Source organism: Megalopta genalis, chromosome 2, assembly GCF_051020955.1.
Source record: "Megalopta genalis isolate 19385.01 chromosome 2, iyMegGena1_principal, whole genome shotgun sequence".
In the NCBI taxonomy this organism is placed as follows: Eukaryota; Metazoa; Arthropoda; class Insecta; order Hymenoptera; family Halictidae; genus Megalopta; species Megalopta genalis.
The window spans coordinates 23,158,073-23,182,494 of NC_135014.1; the positions used below are offsets into that span (position 1 = coordinate 23,158,073).

Consider the following 24,422-nt stretch of genomic DNA (forward strand, 5'->3'; position numbering starts at 1 on the left):
CTAATTTTACGGCGTAGGTTGGTTACATTACGTTTACTTGATACTGAGAACACGACTGTTGCATTTAACGTTCGCTGGAATGTGTGCTTACTGTAAGATACAGCGATTTCATTCACGTCTGACGTATTATACGGTCGTTCTACTCGAGGTGTGTAGAAGATATTGAATTCATTTATCAAGGACCTTGAAAACACACCGATAATACTTTCTATTACTCTTTGATTACCCAGAAGTATCTGCTTCTTCTCGATACTGCGGAATGATTTCCATTAAACGCAAATTTAGTTGCAGTGGCTGACTTGAAACGAACTCGAACTACTTAAAATCGCATAAAATTAGAATTTATCGTTGTAGACTCGTTAAATTATTGTAGATTCTTTTGGTACAAAGCGTACAAATAACGCATTTAAAGTTATCCACCGTGAAATTTGATAATTTCATCGGCGTCTGACATAGCACAGACTTGTTTCACTTCAAAGTCTTATTTAAGACGTAACAATTTTATCCAGTCATTTAACAGTCCAAGAACAATTTCCTGACATCATTTTGTTCTTGATTTCAAGTTTACTTTACGAATAAATTTACTTTACGACTTTCCGCAGATTTATACCACTTAAAATCGCTGGGAACCAACGGAAATACACATTACTGCTATTAAAAGTACAAATACACCGTCAAATTACGTAAAAATAGTTTGAAATTGTTCAATTTCGTAGTTTCAGATGCGTCTGACACATGACACGCCTGTTCTACTTAGAACAAGCACTCGTCATCGAGCCGCCTGTCTCGAGAGCTTTAAAATGCATCGGCTACCATTTTCGTCATCTCTCATGTCTCGTCTGTTCTGTTGCCGAACAAATTTTTCGATGCACTGCATATTCAGTCACCGTGTCCGATTTAATGCAAGCCCATACTACTGGCGTCCCATCGAACTCTGCGTCATGAATAGTAAAGCAGGGCTCTCCGGCGGCCAGACACCGCATAACCCTGCACGAAGTATCCAATAAACAGCGTCTGCGTCTTGTCGTGCGGATATTATACTGTGCCACGAAATAGTCAGTAGAATGATCCTCGCCATGGTCGGACAGGCTGGCCGACGAAGTTCGCGCGGGCCGCGCGTTTAAAAATCAAGTGCGCGTTAGTGGCCTGTCTCATTAAAAGTTGACGTAGACCAACTTCCTCCCCACTGCCATACATATTCAATGCATATTCTCCGCGGCGAAACATCGCGGCGTTCTACCGAGAAATAATGTTTTCTTCGGAACTTTCGCCTCGCGGAGACTCGCGGTTGACAGAATGTCTTGTTAGCGGTCGGCGACCCGATAAATCATTAGCCGCACGCGATCCTTGACTCCTCCAGACATTGTTGTTGACGCGACATAGCCGCCGCGGATTATCGAAAAATTCACTCGTGTTTTAAGGATTGGATAACAATTTTCGGCATCGATCGTATTTGCAGGCTCGATCTTCTTGGCTTGGAACGCAATTTTTAACGGTAAAAGGAAACCGAAAAGTAACTTGGTTATGCGCTATTTATACTTTTAGAATTTGAGGAATAGTAATACAATGGGATAATAATTGTGCTGCTGTTTTTTAAACGAAATAACAGATTTTTTACGTAGCGTCGATTTTCTTGCTTTGCAATGTGATTGTTAATTGGCGAGATTTTTTAGGGAATCGAGGAATAAATTAATTATGTACTACATACTTCCTGACGTTGAAAGATAATGATAAAATGAGACGATGATTCTGCTGCTGTTTTTTTCAAACGAAATAACAATGTATCTACAGCAATTATATTGAACCAAGAAATAAATCAATGCTGTACTTTTCGACGTTGAAAAACAATAATAATATGAAATCGTAATTATACTATCGTTTTGAAAACGGTGTAACAATTTTCTGCGTCGATTCACAGCTTCGACCTGCTTGCTGTGTAATATAATTTTTAATAGAAAAACTGTTTCGCGGGGATCGGAAAAGTAAATGGATTATGTTACTGCATACTTTCCGCAGTGGAATAACGATTAATGGAAAAATCGGTGCGAGCTAAAACGATTAAAAGCAAACACAGAGGATTGGAATTCCGCGTAAACCTGCAGAAAATTCGTGCACCGGTAATTATCGAAAAAAACTTCGGACATATTTTCTGGGCGAGAACGATGGTATTTTTGAAATATTTATCCTCGTCGCGACTAATTTCGAAAATGCCGCAGCAACGGTTTCACATTAACCGGAAGATAACGCGTTCCGTGTGCAGCGTTGTTCGGCCCTGAAAAAATAGTTGCATCCAGACGAAGGAAAAAGCGTCGGAGGGCGACAGTAAATTTACATTAGGCTGCGTAGGGGCTGGGGGGACACAGAAAAGCTCTTCCGGTTCGCAAGCCGGCGCCGCTCTCCTGTTATTGATTTACATAGCGATCTATCCGTGGACCGGGATCGTCATAGATCGCTCGGACGACGGTCCGTCGCGTCCCGTCGCCCGTCTCGCGTGCACGCGAAAAGTCTCGGCGCGGGAACTTTAAGAATACGGCAACCAGGCGAAACGAAAGCCCCGGGAATCCCGTTGGAACGGGAAATATGAGGATCCACGGGGAGAGAGACCCGGAGAATTGCGACCGCGTCCCAGCTATGCGCGGCCTGCCCGAATAAAGGGAAATATTCGGTCAAGTAAATTCGCGAACGAGACAGCACGCTGCGAATCTTCGGACGTCGCGCGGCGAACAACCGGAATTGTTTCGACCTGCATCCTGTATCACGGGTTCTTGAATCCTCGTCGTCTGGATCGCGTAGATCATTCTGCATTTTCCGTGGTTCTTTAGGCCACGTTCTGAGAATAATTGTTTTCGTCGGTATTTACTGCTTACTTTGCGACGGAGATTGTAAAACGCACTGCAAAGTGTGCTTGTTATGTATTTGCGACAAAAATGGACGCGTGAAATTTGAGACAGTGGAAGCAATTGTTGATTGCATTATTTTTAAACTATCAATTTAATGTATTTTGTTTAAACATAACACGTCTATAAAATATATAATCCAATTATATGCTTAATGTAATCCAATATAAATGTTAATATGTAGATAATAATCCAATAACTACTTCGAAAATTGGATTATTTATTTTATAGATATGTTGTGTTTAAACAAAATGTGAAGAAAATCAAACATATATAGTATAATTTAAATGAATATAATATAATGTAATATGGTATAATATAATATAATATGATATATGACATAATATATAAATATAATAATTATAGTATATTTACAGTAACTCTCTTAACATATTTTTCAAAGATATTACAACTGAAAACTGGTTGAAGGGAGAAATCTCCATTTCATTTGATTTAAAACAGATTCTTTTTATTTTGCATAAAAATCAGCAGTCTATCTAGAAACAACGATCACAACCTATTATTCAATTTTTAAACAATATAACCAGTTAAAACAAATGATTAATGTTAATTAAAATTAGTAACGCTCGAAATGAAAGCATTAATTAAATCGGCAGCACGCTCGTGTGCAAAATTAGAAGAGCAGTATATTTTGCCCGAAACATTATCGAACTTCGAACAGCTGCTGCTTCGTGGAAAAAAATCGTAAAAAAGTCTACCTCGGCTCATTTTAAAGCGCGAAGCATCTACCTTCACACCCGCGAACTTCAATTCTTCTAAAATCATTTTTCGTTGCGGAACAAAGTTAAAAGCTGAAGATCCTTTTCCCCACTTAAAGACTTTTTTCTTCTTCTGGAGGACCTTCAGTTTTCGATCCGATCGTGTAACTAAAAGTGATCTTTGGCAAACTAAAGTTTAGCGTTCAAAAGTGGATGCTTCACGCTTTAAAATGAGCCGAGTTGCGCAATCGCACGATTCTTTTTTACGAAGCTATGGCTGTTCGAATAGCAAGAATATTTTTAGCGCTCTTCAATTATCCTCGCAGTCTCCGAACGAAGAAATTAGTATTCTCGAACAAAACGAAAGAAAAATCAAATCGATCGTTGCAATATTTATCTCCGGAAGCAAAATCTCAGAATAAATTCATTAGAACGAAAAACCGCGAACCGCGCGTCTATTTGCGTAACTTTGCGACGGAGCATGATAGCCGGCAGGAAGCCGCGACATTAAATAAGCAAACGAATAAAGCAGAGACAGTCGCGGCGGGGTCGTCAAAAAACGATTCCAGAAGGGAATTGGGTCGATCCTTTTTTTCCAAGTCATTCGAACGCGCCCGGCAAAACAGTCGCGTTTTTGCGGGTGCGCAGGTGCGCCGCGTTTTAATAAAGTTGGCCGTTTAATTGTCAAGCTTTTTTATCGTGTCTGGATGCTGCGAAAGGAACGCGTGGAATTGGCCGGGCGCCAGAGCCGCGGCACCGACGCGAATGCTAAGAAGAAAAGTTTAAGGGAGCTCTCCGGCATGACGGTAAAAGCGACGAGCGATTATTGGACATTTTTTCCCGAAGTGAACTATTAAACACATCAATTCCAAACGCCGCGAATTTATCGCCGGATTCCCCTCAGCCGCCGCGTCGCGATTGTCGCGAATTGTTCTCTGAAACCGTCACCGTTGGAGTTTCGCGAGCCTCGTTGGACAATGAAAGTTTCAGCGACGACGACTGCTCGCCTGGCTATTATTGCTGATAATCCGGGGGTTCGATTAATTCGATTCCGGGATTAAGAGAATCCTTCGTCACGAACGTGCTGCAACTTCGTTTCCCGCGAGCTTAGGATCGTTTTGGAATCCGATCGATTACTTTCAGACTCTTGTCGCGCGATCGTATCGGATATTAAGAATGGAAGAGCTCTTCTCGTGCAAGAGCTCTCGGTTCGGTTTATTTTCAGGGTTTAATATTTAGAAATAGCAACTCTGTAAGTGGGAAAACGATTTTCACTTAGCAGACTGAAATGTATGAATATTAAGAATTAATTCGATACGAGAGTAACTGAGGAAAGCATAGCACAAATAGACCGCGAATTTTATGCATTTACTTAAAAGAAAATTTTACAAAAGTGTAAAGGTATTGTAGTATTGAAATATATTATATACTGAATACTATAATATATATTGAAATGATTAAATACAGATTTCTATGTGGCTTTTAACACTTCCAACAGATGCAACAAATTGTTATTTTGCATAAAGTTCCGCTGTCCAAGTATAATCATTGGTATTAGTATAATCTTAAGTATAATCTTAATATTCTAATAAGAGAAATAAAATGATGTAATTAGTTTGCAGCAGACGAAACAGCCGGCATTAATAAATAATTCTTTAAATCGTAATACCGTATAATTTCAATACTAGAAAAAAATATGAGAAATTTCAAATTGTTACGAAATACTTGCTACGGAAATTCGCTGAACATTCTACGCTATAAGTATAATCATTCGTAAACATATTTTTCTTAGTATTCTAATAAGAGAAATAAAACGATGTAATTAGTTTGCAGCAGACGAAACAGCCGGCATGAATAAATAATTCTTTAAATCGCAATACCGTATAATTTCAATACTAGAAAAAAATATGAGAAATTTCAAATCGTTACGAAATACTTGCTACGGAAATTCGCTGAACATTCTACGCTATAAGTATAATCATTCGTAAACATATTTTTCTTAGTATTCTAATAAGAGAAATAAAATGATCTAATTAGTTTGCAGCAGACGAAACTGCCGGCATGAATAAATAATTCTTTAAATCGTAATACCGTATAATTTCAATACTAGAAAAAAATATGAGAAATTTCAAATTGTTACGAAATACTTGCTACGGAAATTCGCTGAATATTCTACACTATAAGTATAATCATTCGTAAACATATTTTTCTTAGTATTCTAATAAGAGAAATAAAACGATGTAATTAGTTTGCAGCAGAGGCGAAACAGCCGACAATAATAAATAATTCTTTAAATCGCAATACCGTATAATTTCAATACTAGAGAAAAATATGAGAAATTTCAAATTGTTACGGAATACTTGCTACGGAAATTCGCTGAACATTCTACGCTGTAAAATTACGGATTTACATAAACACCAGCAAGGGAATAACAATTGCATCTACACGTTAAACGATCCGATGGATTGATAAAATATTGAAATTCCCAGAACGTATTTGTACAGTATTAAATTCGCGCATCAAGGATTTGAATAATTTAGGTATCGAAAACGCGTTGTTTCGTCGTAGTCGCTGTCGCTCCCGTCCGGCGGTTAAATAAAATTTCGCGGGAACGTAATTATTGTTCCGCGGTCAGGAAATTTCTTTGCGCCCGCATTTATCTGTAAATACTTGTCATGAAATATTCACGGTACGCGCGGCCGCGTATTAAATATTTCCGCGTGCATTCGATCGTCCGAACGATTTTCGTTATCGTTTTTCGGTTACGCGAGCACCGTAATTTTTAATGAATTTAAAACAATCTAACAGCATTGTTGAATTTATTTTTCGCGTTCGTTGTTTCGCATCGCGTCTACTCACTTTTGCGACACGTGCATAAAATCAGCGGTGTTTTAAATTCCATTTGGTAATTTAAAAAAAAAAGGAATTAAAAAACATTTTTAGGTTAAAGGTATGCAATTTTTTAAATTACACTTTATCTGTAATTTTTATAACCGGATTAAAGCTCAACTTCTCCGTCTACAAAATGTGGTGAGTAATTTTTCAGAAGATGACAAAATGATAAAAAGAAAAATACAAGAATGATGCTTTCCGAGACAAAGAAACGAAGTATTATATTGATGAAACTCGGCCAAATTACGAAAAAATAATAACATAATCGACTTCTAGCTCAATTTCTCCTATGTTATCCAACAGAGAATAATGAAAAAAAATCGTGAGGTTTCTATCCCCTCGGATAGACATTCGAGAATTTGTTCAGCCCTGTCGATTGCAAAATCGATTTTTAAAATAATCAAAAAGTATTTCAATGACCGATTTTACATTGACGTTGTCAAGTGACCACTTTTCTATTTTCACAGTTTTTTGCCTTTCGTCACAGTTTAATAACATATAATTTTGTGAGATTTTTCAAGACGGAGGAATTCAATTAAGAAACTTGAAAACTGATATTTTTTACCTTTCAGCACGCGAAAAGATGGCAAATAGTTGCCATACGCAAGCCCGCTTACAACATACAATTACGTATACAATTTTGAAACTGTTTAACAAAAACTATTTAATTCGTCGAAAATACCGAACGACAGTACAATTGGGCACAGTAATTGATACACTTGTCCTAGTATCGTGGAAATCGTTCGCGAGAAATCCCATCGCAATCCCATTAGCACTCGATCAAAAAGCTCGGGCAGCCGGCAAAAAAAGCTGAATAGCGGGACAACGGACGTCTAAAATTCGCCTCTAGATTCGCAGCGAAAACGGTTTCGATGAATTGTGTCGCGCAACAACGATACCCGGCGGCATTTACAAATCGCGTGCTAGGAGGATTCTTTTGGAAAAGCCTCGAGCACGGCAAGTGTCCTCGTGTCGATGGTGTATCGAGTGGCGGGACGTTTCGACGCGGTCCTTTTTCAAAAATCCCGATTCGGAGGCTGTCATGGGCGAAAACGATGGCTCTCGCGCGTGTACAACCGGCCCGCCGACAGATAAACCGAACCGGGAAACATTAATAGATTCATACCGAGGCTGGCTGGCCCTGCGCGCGGGGCTGTTTTCAAGCATTTTATCTCTATTTTCCGCGCACGCGAACACCGGCCGCCATTGAAATATGTGCATTTCCCTATTCCACCGAAAAATCCGCGTTGCCTCTGATTTCGCGGGCCGGCGAGCCCTCGCCGGCGAAACGCCCGCTCCCGGTAAGGAAATTGGAAATATGGGAGATTGTTCTGGGCACGGGAGCGTAGCTGGAACAACCTCTTACTATAAGGTATCTCCTTTCGTCGAGATTAATACTGTAGCCAGTGATAAAATTGCGATGGATCCTGAGAGCGTCGTTAGAGAGACAGTGATGTATATATATAGCCCAGTTTCGGGAGTATTTGCGAGCACACGTATTGAATGCGGCAATTTTAAACTTTGTGCAGTTATTGGTGCATGTTTGGAGAATGTTCACGATTTTTTTTATGGGTGATTGTTTATTTGATTTCAAGGTACAGATCATTTAAGAAGCGAGGCAGTGGACGATGTTGTAGTGGAAGTGCTGGCGATTTTTGGCAATTTTTGTTGGAGCACCCAGCAGACGCAGCAATTTTAAACTTTGTGGATTTATTAACGCATGTTTAAGCAATGTTGAGGAATTTTGTCAGACCTGAATGTTCATTCTCTTTAATGATACAGTTTCTTTTTTGGAAGCTTGCTCCTGGAGTTTTGCAAAAGAATGAATCTAAAATAATGTTCAGGCGACTTTCAAGTATTATTTTTTAAAAATCCCTTGGAGGTAGCCGTTTTAAACTTTGTGGACCTTTTAACATATATTTAAGCAATGGTCAGGAATTTTGCCAGATCGAAATGTTCATTTATTTTAAAGATACAGCTCCTTTTTCTGAACACTGCTGCTGCAGTTTTGCAAAATAATGAATCTAAAATAATGTTCCGTTGACTTCCAGACATTGTTTTTAAAAAATCCATTAAAGATGGCGATATTAAACTCTGTGGACAGTTTAACACACATTTAAGCAATACTTAAGAATTTTACCAGAACAAAACGTTCCTTCATTTTAAAGGTACAGCTCCTTTTTCTGAACACTGCTGCTGCAGTTTTGCAAAATAATGAATCTAAAATAATGTTCCGTTGACTTTCAGACATTGTTTTTAAAAAATCCATTAGAGCTAGCAATGTTAAACTTTGCGAACTTATTAATGCATGATTGAACACCGTTCAGAATTTTTCTCGAGCCGAGACGCCGACTCGATTCGAAGTTGCAGCTCGCTTCCGACACAGTATTTCCTCCGGAATGTCAAAGGGCGAAAATTCGTCGATTTTGCCGAAACGAAGAGACACAGAGCGGTCGAGGGCCCGGCCGAAAGTGGATTTCCTTAAACTTTCATCGGAAGTGATTCAAACTTGCCGGTGAAATTGATTTTCAAACTTTTCCAGCTCTTTTTCGCGGGTGCCCGCCGCCTCCGCGAACATTAGTTAATTACTTCCCCGACAAGCTTATTCCCGCGAAAGTTTCTTCATCCCGGCCGGAGTTCGTCGTATTTTAAACAAAAAAAAAAAAGAAGGAACACAGAAAAACAAGAAGAAAATGGAAGTACGAACGAGGTGGAAAAAAGGGGGGGAAACGACACCGCGTATGTCAATATATTAGCTCGCCCCGTTCCCCTGGAGGAGAGTTCATTGTGTAACTTACGGGGCCAAGCTTAATGGGATTTTCCGTGGCGTTTATCGAACACTCTCTCGAAGATTACACGGAATCGACGAACCGCCCATACCATCGCCCGGCGAAACGTTTCATTTATGGTGTAAACCGACGCTTAAGGCGCTATGCTCGCCGAGGTACACTGCAATCATCGACTTCGTCGTTTTAACGCAGCGTAACCTTTGTCACGTGAGCATATAATCCTACGCATAATCGAATATTTATTTTCATACGGTGCTGGATCCAAAGCTTTATCGATTTTTGCAATAAACAGTTGCTTCGTTCCGGAACATTCGAGAGCGCGGGACTTTAATTTCGATATTTTATATTGCCGCGGACTTTTGTCCATTCGCGACAAAAATGTGAAATGTGAAATACAAAACTGTAAGCAAGTTAGGAGAATTTGAACATATTGTTACGCTATTTTCAACTTATATTGATATGGTTGAATGCGGAAATATATTTTAATTTAACTTCTGCTTCTTAGAAATAGCTCGGATAATTTTTATTTTAAAACACGCGGGCAGGCTTTGGAACTCAGAAACCTACGAAATTTCTACTTTTCACGCGCAGCAACAATTCAGCCTACTGATCAATGCACTCCTGGTTAACTGAAACTCCATGAAAATTTATTTTGCCAATCTTGATCGTGCGAGCAACGAAACTCTGTCAACTATTACGTCGAGACTCTGTTTATAGCAATCACGTTCGATAACTGTTACAGCGTTCGTTGCTCCTATAATTATTAATAAATTGCACCGAGGCCAACCTAAGCACCGGCTTCATCGCCTCTATTTCTGCACAAGGAGTTAATAATAGTAATACTGGCATACTGTGACGTGTATACATATGTTGGCTTGAGCTATTTACATGAGATAATTACATGTGTTTAGATAATGACGAATTCAGATGTCAGGGGTTCGGATAATCGAGGTTCTACTGTACTTTCTTCATCATCAAACAGACACGTAACTATCCAGCAAATATATCATAATATTTCACAAACTGTGTTGTAATGTAGACTCGTCGTTCCCCCCTGATCACCTGTCAAACTGTTAGACGATAATTGACCGCTGCAATCTCTCACTAAACGATGTTAATCGACACTAGAATTATCATCCAAATTTATGCCGTGATATATTACGACATAAAAATCCGCGGTTTATTTACAGACACTGATCGCCATGTGCTACTGAATTTACATTAAACGACATTAATTACGAAACATTGATTAAATCGATCGTCCATTCGCGTGCAAAATTAGAATAGCGCGATATTCCTTCACCGAAATATTGTCGAACTTTGAACAGCAGCAGCTTCGTGAAAAGAAATCGTAGGAAGGTCGAACCTAGCTCGTTTTAAAGCGCGAAGCTTCTACTTCGACACTGCCAAACTCAAATTTTTCTGAAATCATTTTTCGTTGCAGAACAGAGATAAATGCTGCAGATCCTTTGCTCCACTTAAAGATTTCCTTCTCCTTCTTCTTCTGCGGGACCTTCAGTTTTCGACTCTATTGTGCAACTGAAAGCGATCCTCGAAAAAGGAAAGTCAAACGTTCTAAAAGTAGAAGCTTCGCGCTTAAAAATGAGCCTAATTGCACGATCGTACGATCTTTTTCCACGAAGCTGCAGTATTCCGAAGATCGACAATATTTCCAGTGCGAATATTCGCGGAGTCTCTCAACAAAGAAATTTTCCGTGATCATCGGCGAGGTATCCTCTTTCTAACGAAACGAAGATCAAATCGATCGCTGCGATAGTAGTTTTTCCGAAATAAAGTATTGCAATCTGGTGGTAAACGCGCGATCAAGGAGTTTCGGAAGTTTGTATCGGCGCGGGGATAGAGCCGATTGAAAGCTCGGTCGATTCCGACCGGGGATAAAAATTTCATCACCCGATCGTCGGCCGGATTCCCGTCTCCGGGTAATTAATTGCGAAAGGAGCTTCTCCTCGGCTCGATCGGGAAGATCAGGAAGCGTCGGCGGATAAAAGTTTCCTCCGCGGAAGACGGCCCGTGTTCCCTCCTCGCCCCTTCTTCGATTTGCTTTTTGTTTGCTTTCTATCGACGCGGGGGTTAATTGAGTCCGACGAATTAATCTTGTAGATAGATAGAAAGAGAGAGAGAGAGAGAGAGAGAGAAAGGGAGAGAGAGGAGAGAGAGAGAGAGCTGACTTCAGCGTGGCTCGATTACGCTCGAATTTGCGTTCGTTTTCCCCGGTTTTCCTTTTTATCGGCGGAAAAGCCTGGATCTTGGACGGGATCGAGTCCCGGCTTCGTCCCGGTGATTTATAAACAGTTTTCCGGGATCTTTCTTTCCCCGTCCAAGGAAGTCAATTAATCTCCTCGGAGAGAGAGAGCTTTGACGAAGTTCGGCACTCGGAGCCGGAATTATGATGTTATCGCGTAAGCTGTGCTCGTTAGTGCTCGTATTTCGCAAATTGCCACTCCGGAATGCGGTTGCTGTTTACTTTGGACCTGTGTGCTTTGCATTATTCGCAACTGCGGATGTTAATTTGCAATTTTAAGGCGGAATTCGCGGCGAGGAGGGCTCAGCGGGATTCTGCTTTGTGGAAATTGCAGAAAGAGTTTGGGGTTTCTAAGTGGATTATGTCCGAGCATCAAGTTGAAAAATTCCCTGGAAATCGTGGCAGTTGCCGGAACTCGAAATAAGAGATTAAAATTAATCGGGCTGGACGATGATGCCTTGATCTTGTGCGTTCTGAACGTTTCAATGGAGTACTATTGAATTCGAAATAAATCTGATCACTGGACTGTGCGGATTTTGTGCATTTATGGCGAGAACGAGCGGCTATCAGTTCATTAAGTATGAAATGCATACATTACTCTACGATTTCACTTTAAAATCTTTGCACTCATACCATAGTTAGTGACCTAATCAAATATAGAATTGTGAGGACGTATGAATTCAATAATGTTGTTACTGCATTTTCAGTTAGTCCATTTTCAACAAAATTATTGCAGGTTGGAATTTATTTTTATTTATCGTTTCTTACGATAGTCTTGAACAATTTTTATTTTGCATAAAGATGCGCAGTCTGCTGATCCAAATAAACATGAAACGTATTGCAGTAAAAATAAAAAGAATTGCAATAAAAATGAATTGAATCGTAATCAAAATGAATTAAATCGCAATAAAATGTATCGAATCGTAATAAAAATGTATCTGATCTCAATTACGAATGAATCGACTCGCAATGAAATTAAATTTCTGAATCTAATCGAAGATTGCTATGGCAAAATTAAAAAACTATAAGTCCAGAAGAGTATATACTACAGTCTAAATCGAAACGTAACGTGTCGAGTTGTACGAAATTGTGCGTAAATTTGCAAACTTTTTACTCGTTCACGACGAATGAAAATTTCGTAGAGATTGCAGAAATTCCATAGATGGAACAATAGAAGTTCCAGGCAGACTTCGGCGCTCTTTTATCGACGGAAGTTACTGCTACGTTCGAGTGATATTGTTTTAGGATGTGGATCGGGATTGTCGATCAGAAAGTTTAATCTTTCGCTTGGCACAGTTTGTTTTCTATTTTTGATTACTTTTGCCGGCCAAGAGGGAGAGAAAGAGAGAGAGAGAGAGAGAGAGAGAGAGAGAAAGAGAGACGGAAGTACCGTTCCAGTGTCACTGAAATTGGTCACGTGTAAGAAGGGATTTTTCGATCGAGAACTATGTCGTGCCAGAAAAGTACAATGCAGGACAGCGTCGATATTAAAAAAGAGAACAAAGCGCGACAAGGAGCGCGGAAACAACTACCGATCGATATATTCTAAATGGAACGCTAGACGCCGGTCGGGCCATTTGCAAATTACGGGAAATGGTACATTCGAATTACGATTTTTAATTACGTTTTGCGGAATTTCATTAGGTCAAGTTTCGCGTCATTTGCCACGTCCGCACAGGCACACACAACGTATTAACTCGATAGACTCGACGCGATCCTGTTTGCAATTATTTAATCATTAAATTTCCTTACTCTGTACATTGCGCAATTATCATGAATGTTCTGTGGAATTAAGATTCTGCCTACAATTATTGAGAAATTACCTTTTCCAGTTATGGTTCCTTTAAAAATATTTATAGACTGTTCCCAATTTATTTGAGCGTATTCCTAATTATTTAACAATGCAATTTCTTTGCTCTGAACTTTCTAAGTAATTCACGGAATATTCATGATAATGATTTTAGTTAATATTATTTAGATATTACATTTTCCTGTTGTGATCCTTATAGAACCATTTATAGATTGTTCTTAATATATTAGAACGTATTCGTAATTATTTAAAAATGCAATTTATTTGCTGTGAACTTTGTAAGTAATCCACAGAATATTTATGATAATGATTTTAGTTAATATTATTTAGATATTACATTTTCCTGTTATGATCCTTATAGAACCATTTATAGATTGTTCCAAATTTATTTGAACGTATTCCTAATTATTTAAAAATGCAATACATTTACTGTGAACTTTGTAAATAATCCATAAAATATTTATGATGACGATTCTAGTTGAAATTATTTAAAAATCACGTTTTCATGTTATGGCTCTTAAAAACATATTTATTAAGAAATCACAAATTGTTGCTATTAAAATTGTTCTCAATTTATCAGGAAGTATTCCTAATTATTGAAAAATTAAATTTCTTTGCTGTGTACCTTTTCAAGAATCCACAGAATATTCATGATAAAGATTATTCTACTTCCATTTCTTTAGAAATTATATTTTCTTGTTATCCATTATCCCTTCAACAACTTATCTGATCGGTTTTCAAGATCAATTTCGTCTGCGTTTTATCGATCACGCTGGATGCAATTCCTTTCGGCAAGCTCTTCCAGAATTATTCCAAAGTCTCCAATTGTTTCTTTATTCTGAATAAGATAGTGGAGCCGATTACCGTGGGGTAACTGCAATTGCTGTGCCCATGGCTTGTTCTCGGTCATAACTAACTTTATATTTATCGAATAAGACAAGCTAAAATCTTCTATAAAAAAATAAACAAAGGAAAAAAAGACGAAAATTTAATACGTCGAGGACGAATTAAAGACACAGCAATTGGTCAGCCCACAGTAACTGGCTCCTCTGCCCTATGTTTCACAACAATTTCAACTTGAATCATAGAAGGAACATATTCGTTGCCAAATATAAATTGCCATTTTTTAATGACGAGTACACTCGTCGTTCACAGCTGAGGAGTTAATTTCACCGAGATCGATGTCGGAGCAAGGTGAAACTGTTTCGCGAGGTAAAATCGCGAGTACTCGCGACCATCTTCGACAGATCCTGGCGTCGTCCAGGCGTCGCACAAAAGAGGACAGTCGTTGGCAGCATCTGGCCTCGAAACATCTCCCGGAGGGTTCTTTCAGGGACCAGGCTCTGCCAACGACGTCCGTTTTCAACGGCAGCAATACGTCCATGACGGAGAGAGAGCGAGAGAGAAAAAGAGAGACAGAGGGGTGGAGAGAGAGAGAGAAAGAGAGAGGGAGAGTCCCAGCAACGAGCCCGACTAACCGCGGATCGAAGTAGAGCGACCATTGTTGCCGGTTAATTAAGGGAATTGATGAAAGATTAAGGAGTTCCTCGACGACGCCCGTTATTCCTCGTTCGACATACATCGCCGAAAAGCCCGATCCACCGCAATCTTCGCCGAGTTCCGCGGACCCGGGGCTCGATTGAACGCATTGTGCCCCGGATATCGCGTTTCCCAACCTGCCACGGGAACTTCGCTGCCGAACAACTTGTAAAGTGACTTGCACAATTTTTGGCAACAACCTTCCCGAACTACCGGAAGCGTTCGAACGTTCGCGATTTTTGAAAAATAAGAAAACCGAAGACACTTTTTCCGGGAACAACTACGTGCGAATCGTAACGTCCGTAAAATCGTTAGAAAATTTGTCGATGATCGAAACCACCATGGATATAAAGTTCGAAGCCTCTTCTTTGAAATGAGATATAAAAAGTTGGTCTGCGATTGTTCGTAGCCATTTTATCGAACTCTCAGTGCAAAGTGCACTGCCAATTATTGCGATGATCTGAGGATTTTGCATCGGCGAACTTGGTCTGCGTTTTTGGTGCATAAAACTGCTCCAAAAAATCGTAGATAAGTTTTCGAGATATCGTTCGAAAGACGAGACTTCGGGCTCCAATATCGCGCCCGGTTTAGTTAAGGAAAAAATTATACAACGATTTCGGAGGTGTTTGAATTCGTAGCATTTTTTAGCATCACTGAACAGAAACGTGTCTTGAGTTTTGCATTTACTGCGTCGCGAGAGTAAAGGTTATGAGAGAATGAACGATGCCGTGCGAAAGTAGAGATTTCGAGCTTCAAAATGAGTCCAAACATATTGTGGTTCTACGACTTTTGTCACGAAGTTGCAACGGCTGAGAGGTCAACGATCTTTCGAAACTCGAATAGTTACATTCAACTTCACATTTCATATTGAGAATTTTTTACTTCAGCTGACACAATTAGATTAATAAGGTTTCCAACCGAATTAATTATTGCAAACGTTCATATCGTGCTTCTCATCAATTCTGAATGAATCATTGTTCATTTCTCATTAATATTCGACTTGCAAAGTGCTCGTTGATTCGCGCATCAAATATATCCACTGCTCTTAATAATTCGTCGATGTTCTATCCGCGATAAAAATACCATTTTAGCAAGCGATACCGTCGTGTCTAATAAAAGAAGCATATTCCGGGAACCGCGTGTCACGCTTGCAAAGCTTCACGTCCACAAACCGCATCGTTTCACCTTAACCCGCAATTTCTGACAACCGCAACTTACACGCCGCTGTCGAAACTCCATTAAACCCGTTAACAGCTCGCAGACCCTTGACCGCGTCGATACCTTGAAATTTTAATTCGATAGAGCCGCTTGACCCACGAGCCGGAGTATCGAAATTATTCCGCAATGAAATTGCGTCTGAAAGGTACCCTGCCAACGCTCCCTCCCACTCCGACGAATTAATTCGTCCATCTTCTGTTAACGTATTCGTTATTTCCCGGCCGTTGCGAGAAAAGAATATATCAAAGAATTCCTTTCATTTAACAGCTCGAGCAAACTGTAAAATTGTTTTATAGTAAAAATTGCTATAAAGAAGATTGGAAATTGGGAAATTGGGGTTCCTGAGATCATTTGAAGTAAGTTTTTCCTTAGCGAAAATGCAATCCGCGGCTTAGTTTACGAGTTATTAACGAAAAACGGTGACCAATGACAGGCGAGATCAGCTGACACGAGGAGGCCGAGCCAATGAGCGGAACTGGGCTCGTAGACTGGACCGCCTCGCGCCAGCCGTGCTCGCCTCTCATTGGCCGGTGCTTTTCGTTAATAACTCGTAAACGAAGCCGCGGATTGCATTTTCGCTAAGGATAAAGTTACTTCAAATGACCTCAGGAATCCCTTGTTTCTTGATTGCGAGACATTTTTGGGACACCGTGTATATCGATAATTAAATTCTTTCCATTTGGCTCTATACATTTTTGAAAAGAGAGGTAATATTAATGTTTATTGCGTGTGACAGAATTCGCGGAGCATAATTAAATATATTGCTCAACGTAGGACATGTAAATTACATTCTTTAATTTGTGCATTTTATACTTTCATGTGCACTTCATATTTCAACCTGCATTTTATATTTTAACGTGCATTTTACACTTTAACACGCGCTTTACGCTTTAATTAAAAGCTTCGCTCGCTCGGTCGATATCACGTCAAATTAACAATCGAACATTTTCAACGCGTTTCTGCAACATCTTCGCTGATTCTAAAGGAGTTGAACTAACACTAAATATTACGAATCGTCGGGAAGGTCCATTTTTGCCAGCGATAAAAACTCCTTCATCATTTTCGGTGCTCTGATAACAATACACAGTCTCCAACCGACAACAATAGAACCGTGTAACCAATTTGAAAAATACAAATCGCGTTTCATACACCAGAAGCAAGGCTACAAAATTCCGTGACCCGACCAGGAGATAAAAATTGATTTCTCAGATAAAATAGTGCTCGAAGCGACACGCAGTTTACGGCCCTTATTGACGTTCGTTAAACTCTAAGTACATTCATTAATATCTTTCGACAAGAAGATTTATGGTTGAAATAGTTGCGGTTTTGTCAGTTTTCTTCATTACACCGCACAGTGTGCGACAGGAACGCAGACGAAATTTGGCATTTACGGGAGATCTTCGTAGTTCGAAGGCCGTGGGCCGCGAACGAGGTTGCCCGGTTAATTGAAGAGGGGATCAGAGATTGACGGCGGTTATTGTCGCGAGGGATTAATCGTCGAGCTAATACAAGCGGACCTCTAAACCCGGTTAGCGAATGGACCTTCCGCGGCTGCGATCGTCCTGTATACACAGGACTCTTGCGGTTAATGGCCGGCCGCGTTCCGCGTTACCGGTGGCGGTTTCGGACGATTCCGAGCCGGACCACGGGCTTTCGGGTAATTTAATGTTTCCACGGCAATCCACTTAGCATCCTAACGCGGCTACCTTGACTTAAGTGCCGGCCAGCCGGAGATCCTTAGCGGGCTGGGGCTCCGTCGCGGCGCGGTCTCCGCTCCTGTCCCCGTTGTTCGCGTTAACGAACGTTCACGCGGCCATTAGAGGCCACTTTGCAGCCGCGAGTCGATTAGCGGACTTTCCTCCGCTGGATTGATGACGAAACTTCCGGCCACTTCTGCCGTTTCGGTCCCCGGCTATTAAAAGAACCGGAAACTCCGGTAAATTGCGGGACGAGTATCGTTGATCTTTGAAATTCCGCGGGTTCGCGGGAAAAGATGTTACCGGCTTCTGCGTGCGCTCATTTTGAAGGGTGAAGAGTCTACTTTTACGCTACTATATCTCAACTTTGTGCCATTTTCCGTTTCTTCGGAAAAAATTTCTTTTTTGTGGAAGGGAGTGAGAGAAGCCGATTTTCTGCGTGCGAAGTTTCGACGATTTAAATGACTCCGAGGAGCTGAAAGAATTTTTGCCTGCATCTATTGTAACGCTGTCTTGTAGAGGGAAGTTTCCTCTTGAATATGACTATTTGAAAGTTGATCTACGACTTTTTTACACGGTTTTATGGTCAATCATACACGAAGTGCGAGTGCATCCATGGGATACTTTGGGTTTATTCGAATTCTAGTTGCACTTAGAGTGCCGTAAAACCGCGAGAAAAAATCGTAGTTCAACTTTTGAGGAGTCATCTCGAAGAAGAGACTTCCTTCTGTAAGATCGCGTTTACGACAGTTCATAAAAAAATTTTTTAAACTCTGCATACTTGTTTGAACTTGCAAAATTCCTCAGCGTTTCACGACGGGACACGGTTCATTTTTTCCATGTGGCTCGTGAAATCGATTTCGTTGAACATTCTCGATTAATACTGTTCGATATATCGGCACGCGCATTCACGATTTCCTTTGAGATCGTCGGTTGACAAACGAAAGACGGTATTTCGTTAGCCTCTAATAACTCGATCGCGTTTTCCATTGAAACCGCACGTCGAATTGAAAACGCGGAACCACCATAATTTCGCCGCGAAGTCGTCGAACGGCACCGCTGTTCCATAGATCCAATTAACCGTGAAATTACTCGCTGAATAATTCGACGGCCAATGAAACGAAACGAAACGAAACGCTTATTGCGTTCCCGTCGCAGAATTAACGTGTCCCGGTTATAAATTATGAAACGCAATTACAATTAATGGCACGGCTACATTCGTTATTCGCTGGATTCGCAGCACGATTTTCTTCAGTCGTTTCCGGAATCGGGATAAACTGTTGTTCAAGAAGAATGCTCGCGGAACGAGTGTGCAAACCTTAAATTGTTTGCGCGCGTTGCCGTGTCATTCGCCGAGCTTTCGAAAAACGAGAAACTCCAATTTTACGCACGTCTGGACGTTGCTTCCGCCGGAAACAACGCTTCTGGTACCTGTTCTGCTGCTTTGTGGCAGTCGTGGATGGGTCAATCGAGACCCTGGCTTGCCAATTTTTCTGCTTAAATGTTGTTCAATAGATTCGTTCAAGTCCCTCGTGAGATCTACTGCAAACGAGTCTAACGATTATTGAATCGTTATTTTGTGTTCGATTTCTTCAAATGCAACTGTACGTTAAATAATTTTTTTTCGTATCTTACGTTCCAGAGCTTCGTTCGAAACTATTTTACGGAACAGACCCATCACTGTGTTACCTTCAGAAATTTTTTCAGCCGGATTCGTTCACTGGCGCCGTTTTAAAAAATCTTTCGATGTAGTCGGTTTTCCGAGCCGCTGATTTCTCGTTGCGTTTGTTGAGATTTTCGTTCGGTTTAGATCTTTTTTAGGGATCTTTGGAATTCTGTGGTGAATGTACAACGTGGTAGCAGGTTTTTCTGAAGCCTGGCAAGGGGAAAAACACGGTGGATCAATTCAAGATCGGCGAAATCGGAGCTCTTCGGCGCGTTTAGCGCGAGACAGTTCGCGGAAGATTTATCTGCAGCGGGAAGGCGCCTCGGCCGGGAGTCCCGATTTTCCACGGACCGGCGCGCGGTTTCCCGTCGATTTTTCCGGATAAGCTTTATGCCGGTTGAAAGCTCTTTACACCTGCCTCCGGTAACCGCGTCGCGTTTATTTTCGTTGCCGCGAACCGGAAGGATCCACGGCCTTCGGGCTTCGGCCGCGCGGCCGAAATAACGCGCGCGAGAGATGCGAGGCCCGCGAATATTTCATCGGCGAATCTTAACCGGGAGCTTTCTCGATCCGGGAAACTTAACGGCCGTATAAAACATTCGCGAGCACCGATTTTATTTCATACTACGGCCCGCGAAAGAATTCTCTGACCTGGATCCTTCGTCGTTCTGAAAAGAGTCTGCAATGTAAATCGACGTCTGCGTTATATACCGTAAAAATTAGCTTGGAACATTTAATTGGTGAAAAAAATTGTGTAGATCTGGGTTAATTAGCGATGCGTTCATTGCAGAGTCCGGCAACAAAATTAATATAATACTAACAGTTTGATTACTAGTGGTAACTGTTCGTTGCAATTGCATTCGTTTTGATCGTTGATCGCAATTGAAATACAAAAATACAGTATAAATGACAGAAGAATACAAAATACACAATAAAAATAATACAAATTACACACAAAAATGCAAAATACAATACAAATTACCGAAGAATACAAAATACATACCGATACAAAATTCCAAACAATAGTAAAATACAAAACAATACAAAATACAAACCAATATAAAATACGAATATACTAAATACGATGAAGTAAGAAATATGATAAGAACAATTCTGAATGGAATTACGTCAAAATATTCGACCAATTCCATTCAAAAATCAACAATTATTAATGTACAATTATTAATCGTCGATCTCTCAACGATGAAAGCCTTCGTTCAACGACCGACGATTACATTCATCAATCGGTTAATTCGATAGTCGACCCCTCGACGATTAATTGGTTCGAATCGTTTTCATCAATCATTCAATTGAATGAATAATTTTAATCGATCGATGTGCCCGACGCTGGTTCATTGTGTGTCCCAGCGGGACCAGCTTGCAAGACTTTATTCAGCGAGGAGACGTAACAGGAATAGATTTATGGGAGTTCCCGCGGATGTTCATCTTCGGGCAGGATTTTCGTCTGGAGAAATTTTGTACATTAGCGCGGCGAATTTCCCAGAGGCTCGGTTGCTAATTTCAACCACTGCGCAATTAAGATCCACGATCAATCAAGGGTCGGGGCATTTCATGAGCCAGCCACTTACATCTGCGGATCTCTCCCCTCCGCCCTCCCACAGGGTTCTATTTCTACTTGCAAACTGAAATCAATCACAATCTGAGCAGTGGCCGAAGGCGAACCAAGTCCTGCATCGAACACGCCTAAGTTTCGTCATTAACACGTACAATTACTTCAGGGATTTCCGTGGTATTAATTTTCGTTGAGACTGAAGCCACATCGCCGAGACAAATTCGCGACTAACATGCAGTTTCTGTAAAATACTATGAAATACTACAAAATACAATGAAACACTATAATATATTATAAAATACTATAATATACTATAAGATACTATAAAATACTATTATATACTATTAAATACTATAAAATACTTTAAAATACTATAAAATACTATAAAACACTATATAATACTATAAAATATTATAAAATACTATTAAATACTATTAAATACTATAACATACTATAAAATACTATATAATACTATAAAATACTATAAAATACTATAAAATATTGTAAAATACTATTAAATACTATTAAATACTACAACATACTATAAAATACTATATAATACTATAAAATACTATAAAATATTATAAAATACTATAAAATATTATAAAATACTATTAAATACTATTAAATACTATTAAATACTATTAAATACTACAACATACTATAAAATACTATATAATACTATAAAATACTATATAATGCTATAAAAAACTATAAAATACTATAAAACACTATATAATACTATAAAATAGCATAAAACACTATACAATACTATAAAATACTATAAAACAGAATAAAATACTAAAAAATATATCTGAAATACTATAAAACAGAATAAAATACTAAAAAATACTCTGAAATACTATTAAACACTATGAAATATTATAAAATGCTGTAAAATACTATAAAATACTATAAAACACTATATAATACTATAAAATATTATAAAACACTATATAATACTATAAAATATTATAAAATACTATTAAATACTATTAAATACTATAACATACTATTAAATACTATAACATACTATAAAATACTATATAATACTATAAAATACTATAAAATATTATAAAATACTATAAAATATTGTAAAATACTATTAAATACTATTAAATACTACAACATACTATAAAATACTATATAATACTATAAAATACTATAAAATATTATAAAATACTATAAAATATTATAAAATACTATTAAATACTATTAAATACTACAACATACTATAAAATACTATATAATACTATAAAATACTATATAATGCTATAAAAAACTATAAAATACTATAAAACACTATATAATACTATAAAATAGCATAAAACACTATACAATACTATAAAATACTATAAAACAGAATAAAATACTAAAAAATATATCTGAAATACTATAAAACAGAATAAAATACTAAAAAATACTCTGAAATACTATTAAACACTATGAAATATTATAAAATGCTGTAAAATACTATAAAATACTGTATAAAATACTATATAAAATACAATAAAATACTCTAAAACACTATAAAATACTACAAAATTCTATAAAACAATATAAAATTCTACAAAATTCTATAAAACCCTATAAAATACACGATATAATTTCCTTGAAGCACGTGTTAGTGAATGCGCAAAATGTCAGCCGGTTGCCAGCCAAAAGTTAATTACTTTCTCCGGTGGGACGGGGACCAGGTGTCCTTTAAAACGGGCGGCTGAGTCCAGGATCGAGCGATTGCTATCCGGCAGTGTCGCCGGTAACAAATTATCAGGATCAAACGGCGATTATTGCGACTATCAGATCACCGGATGGGGTTCGGGTCGTTCAAGGCTATCGGGTTTCCAGGAGGTTCGGGCTTTATCAGATCGCCATGATTATGAGGGAATCGGAATTATCGAATCATCGGAAGCATCGATTGGTTATTGGGATTAGCAAAGAACCGTCGTCGGAACGACGCGTTAAGGATAGGGCTCGTAATACAATGTTACTACCCACACATGGAAGAAATCCATATACGTATATTAGTTTGCAGAAGTTATGCCGAACAGAATAGACGCTTCAATATCAAAGTGAGCAGTTCAGGCGTGGAGAATTTAGATTCCCAAAAGACCGAGCTAAATCGCGTTGCTCTTGGAAATGTCCGCTTTTTGTTTATTGTGAAGACATTTGCAATATTCGGCCAGTGTAGCGTCAATCGCATGCCGTTACAAGATGGCCGCCGCTGACAGATTATCGTAAATATCAAGAGATTTAGAGTTCGAACCGAAAAGATACAGAACATCGAAAAGTTCGAAAAGTTCCAGATATTCCAAAAGTTCCAGAAGCACCAAAAGTACCAAAAGTACCAAAAGTACCAAAAGTTTCAACAGTTCCAGAACCTCCAAAAGTTCCAGATGTTCGAAAAATTCGGGAAGTTCCGAAAATTCCAAAAGTTCCAGAAGTTCCAGAAGTTCCAGAAGTTCCAAAAGTTCCAGAAGTTCCATGAGTTAGCGAGGCACGCGCGAGGCATGAGAGGTCCGCGTTTCCATCCGATACGTTCCCAGTGAGTTATGAGTTGTATTTGCATATAGAAACTGCGCGCGGATTCCCACGGATACGGCCGCTGGCTAAAGTAGACAGCTGACACTCGAGACGCGAGAGTCGCCGCCATTAAATTCGCGGCATTGCGTTGTCCCGTCCATGCCGGATTAAGTGTCCTTCGAAGGGACGTGTTTGATCATCCGCGAGAAGCCCGGATTATGCTATCCCTGTCTCGCGTATTACACTGGAAATTCGTTGGTTTGTTCATCTTTCGAAGGGACTGTTACTCGAATTTTTCCGAGAAATATATTTTGAAATCTTTAACTACTCGACCGGGTTCGAAGTTGTTCGAAATAGCTCCTTTTATCCTCTCGAGTTATTGAACGTAGCATCGATTCTATTCCCGTGGAAGTTTCGTAACATTATTAGGCTCGAATTAAAGTTGGAGGTGCCTGCTTTAAAATAGGATAGATTAGATTTAACAGAAGTGACGGAATCGTTTATAAAATTCGAGAAAACCAGACAGCTGACTCGTAGATTGACGTTTCGATTTTAAAGGAAAACTTCGGGACGATTTTCAGTTCTATTCTCGTGGGAGTTTTGAAATATTATTGGACTTAAATTAAACCCGAAAGAACAGGATCTCGAATAGTTTTATATTATTGAATAATATGTTACTAATTTTATATTACTAATTCTATGTTGCTCTATGTTTCTTAAAAAACCAAATCGAGAAATCCGATAAAACTAACGGGTTCGCATTGGAAAACAAATCGCAATCTTCCGAGCCCAAAAATTTACAGATCACGTATCCGGAAAGCTAAATAAAGCCCAGA

At 39.2% G+C, this 24,422-nt stretch overlaps 1 protein-coding gene across 2 annotated transcripts in view; it reads left to right on the forward strand.

The window, feature by feature from the left end:
- The window catches only part of Pgant2 (polypeptide N-acetylgalactosaminyltransferase 2), a 408,177-nt gene that overhangs the window by 287,980 nt on the left and 95,775 nt on the right, over positions 1-24,422 (forward strand). Inside the window, exon 2 of one of the 2 annotated variants that reach the window (XM_076518786.1) lies at positions 10,209-10,283. The exons of the other annotated variant lie outside the window; for it this stretch is intronic. Coding sequence (XP_076374901.1) covers positions 10,209-10,283 — 75 coding nt within the window. The remainder of the gene's footprint in view (positions 1-10,208; positions 10,284-24,422) is intronic. 2 annotated transcript variants of the gene reach the window in all.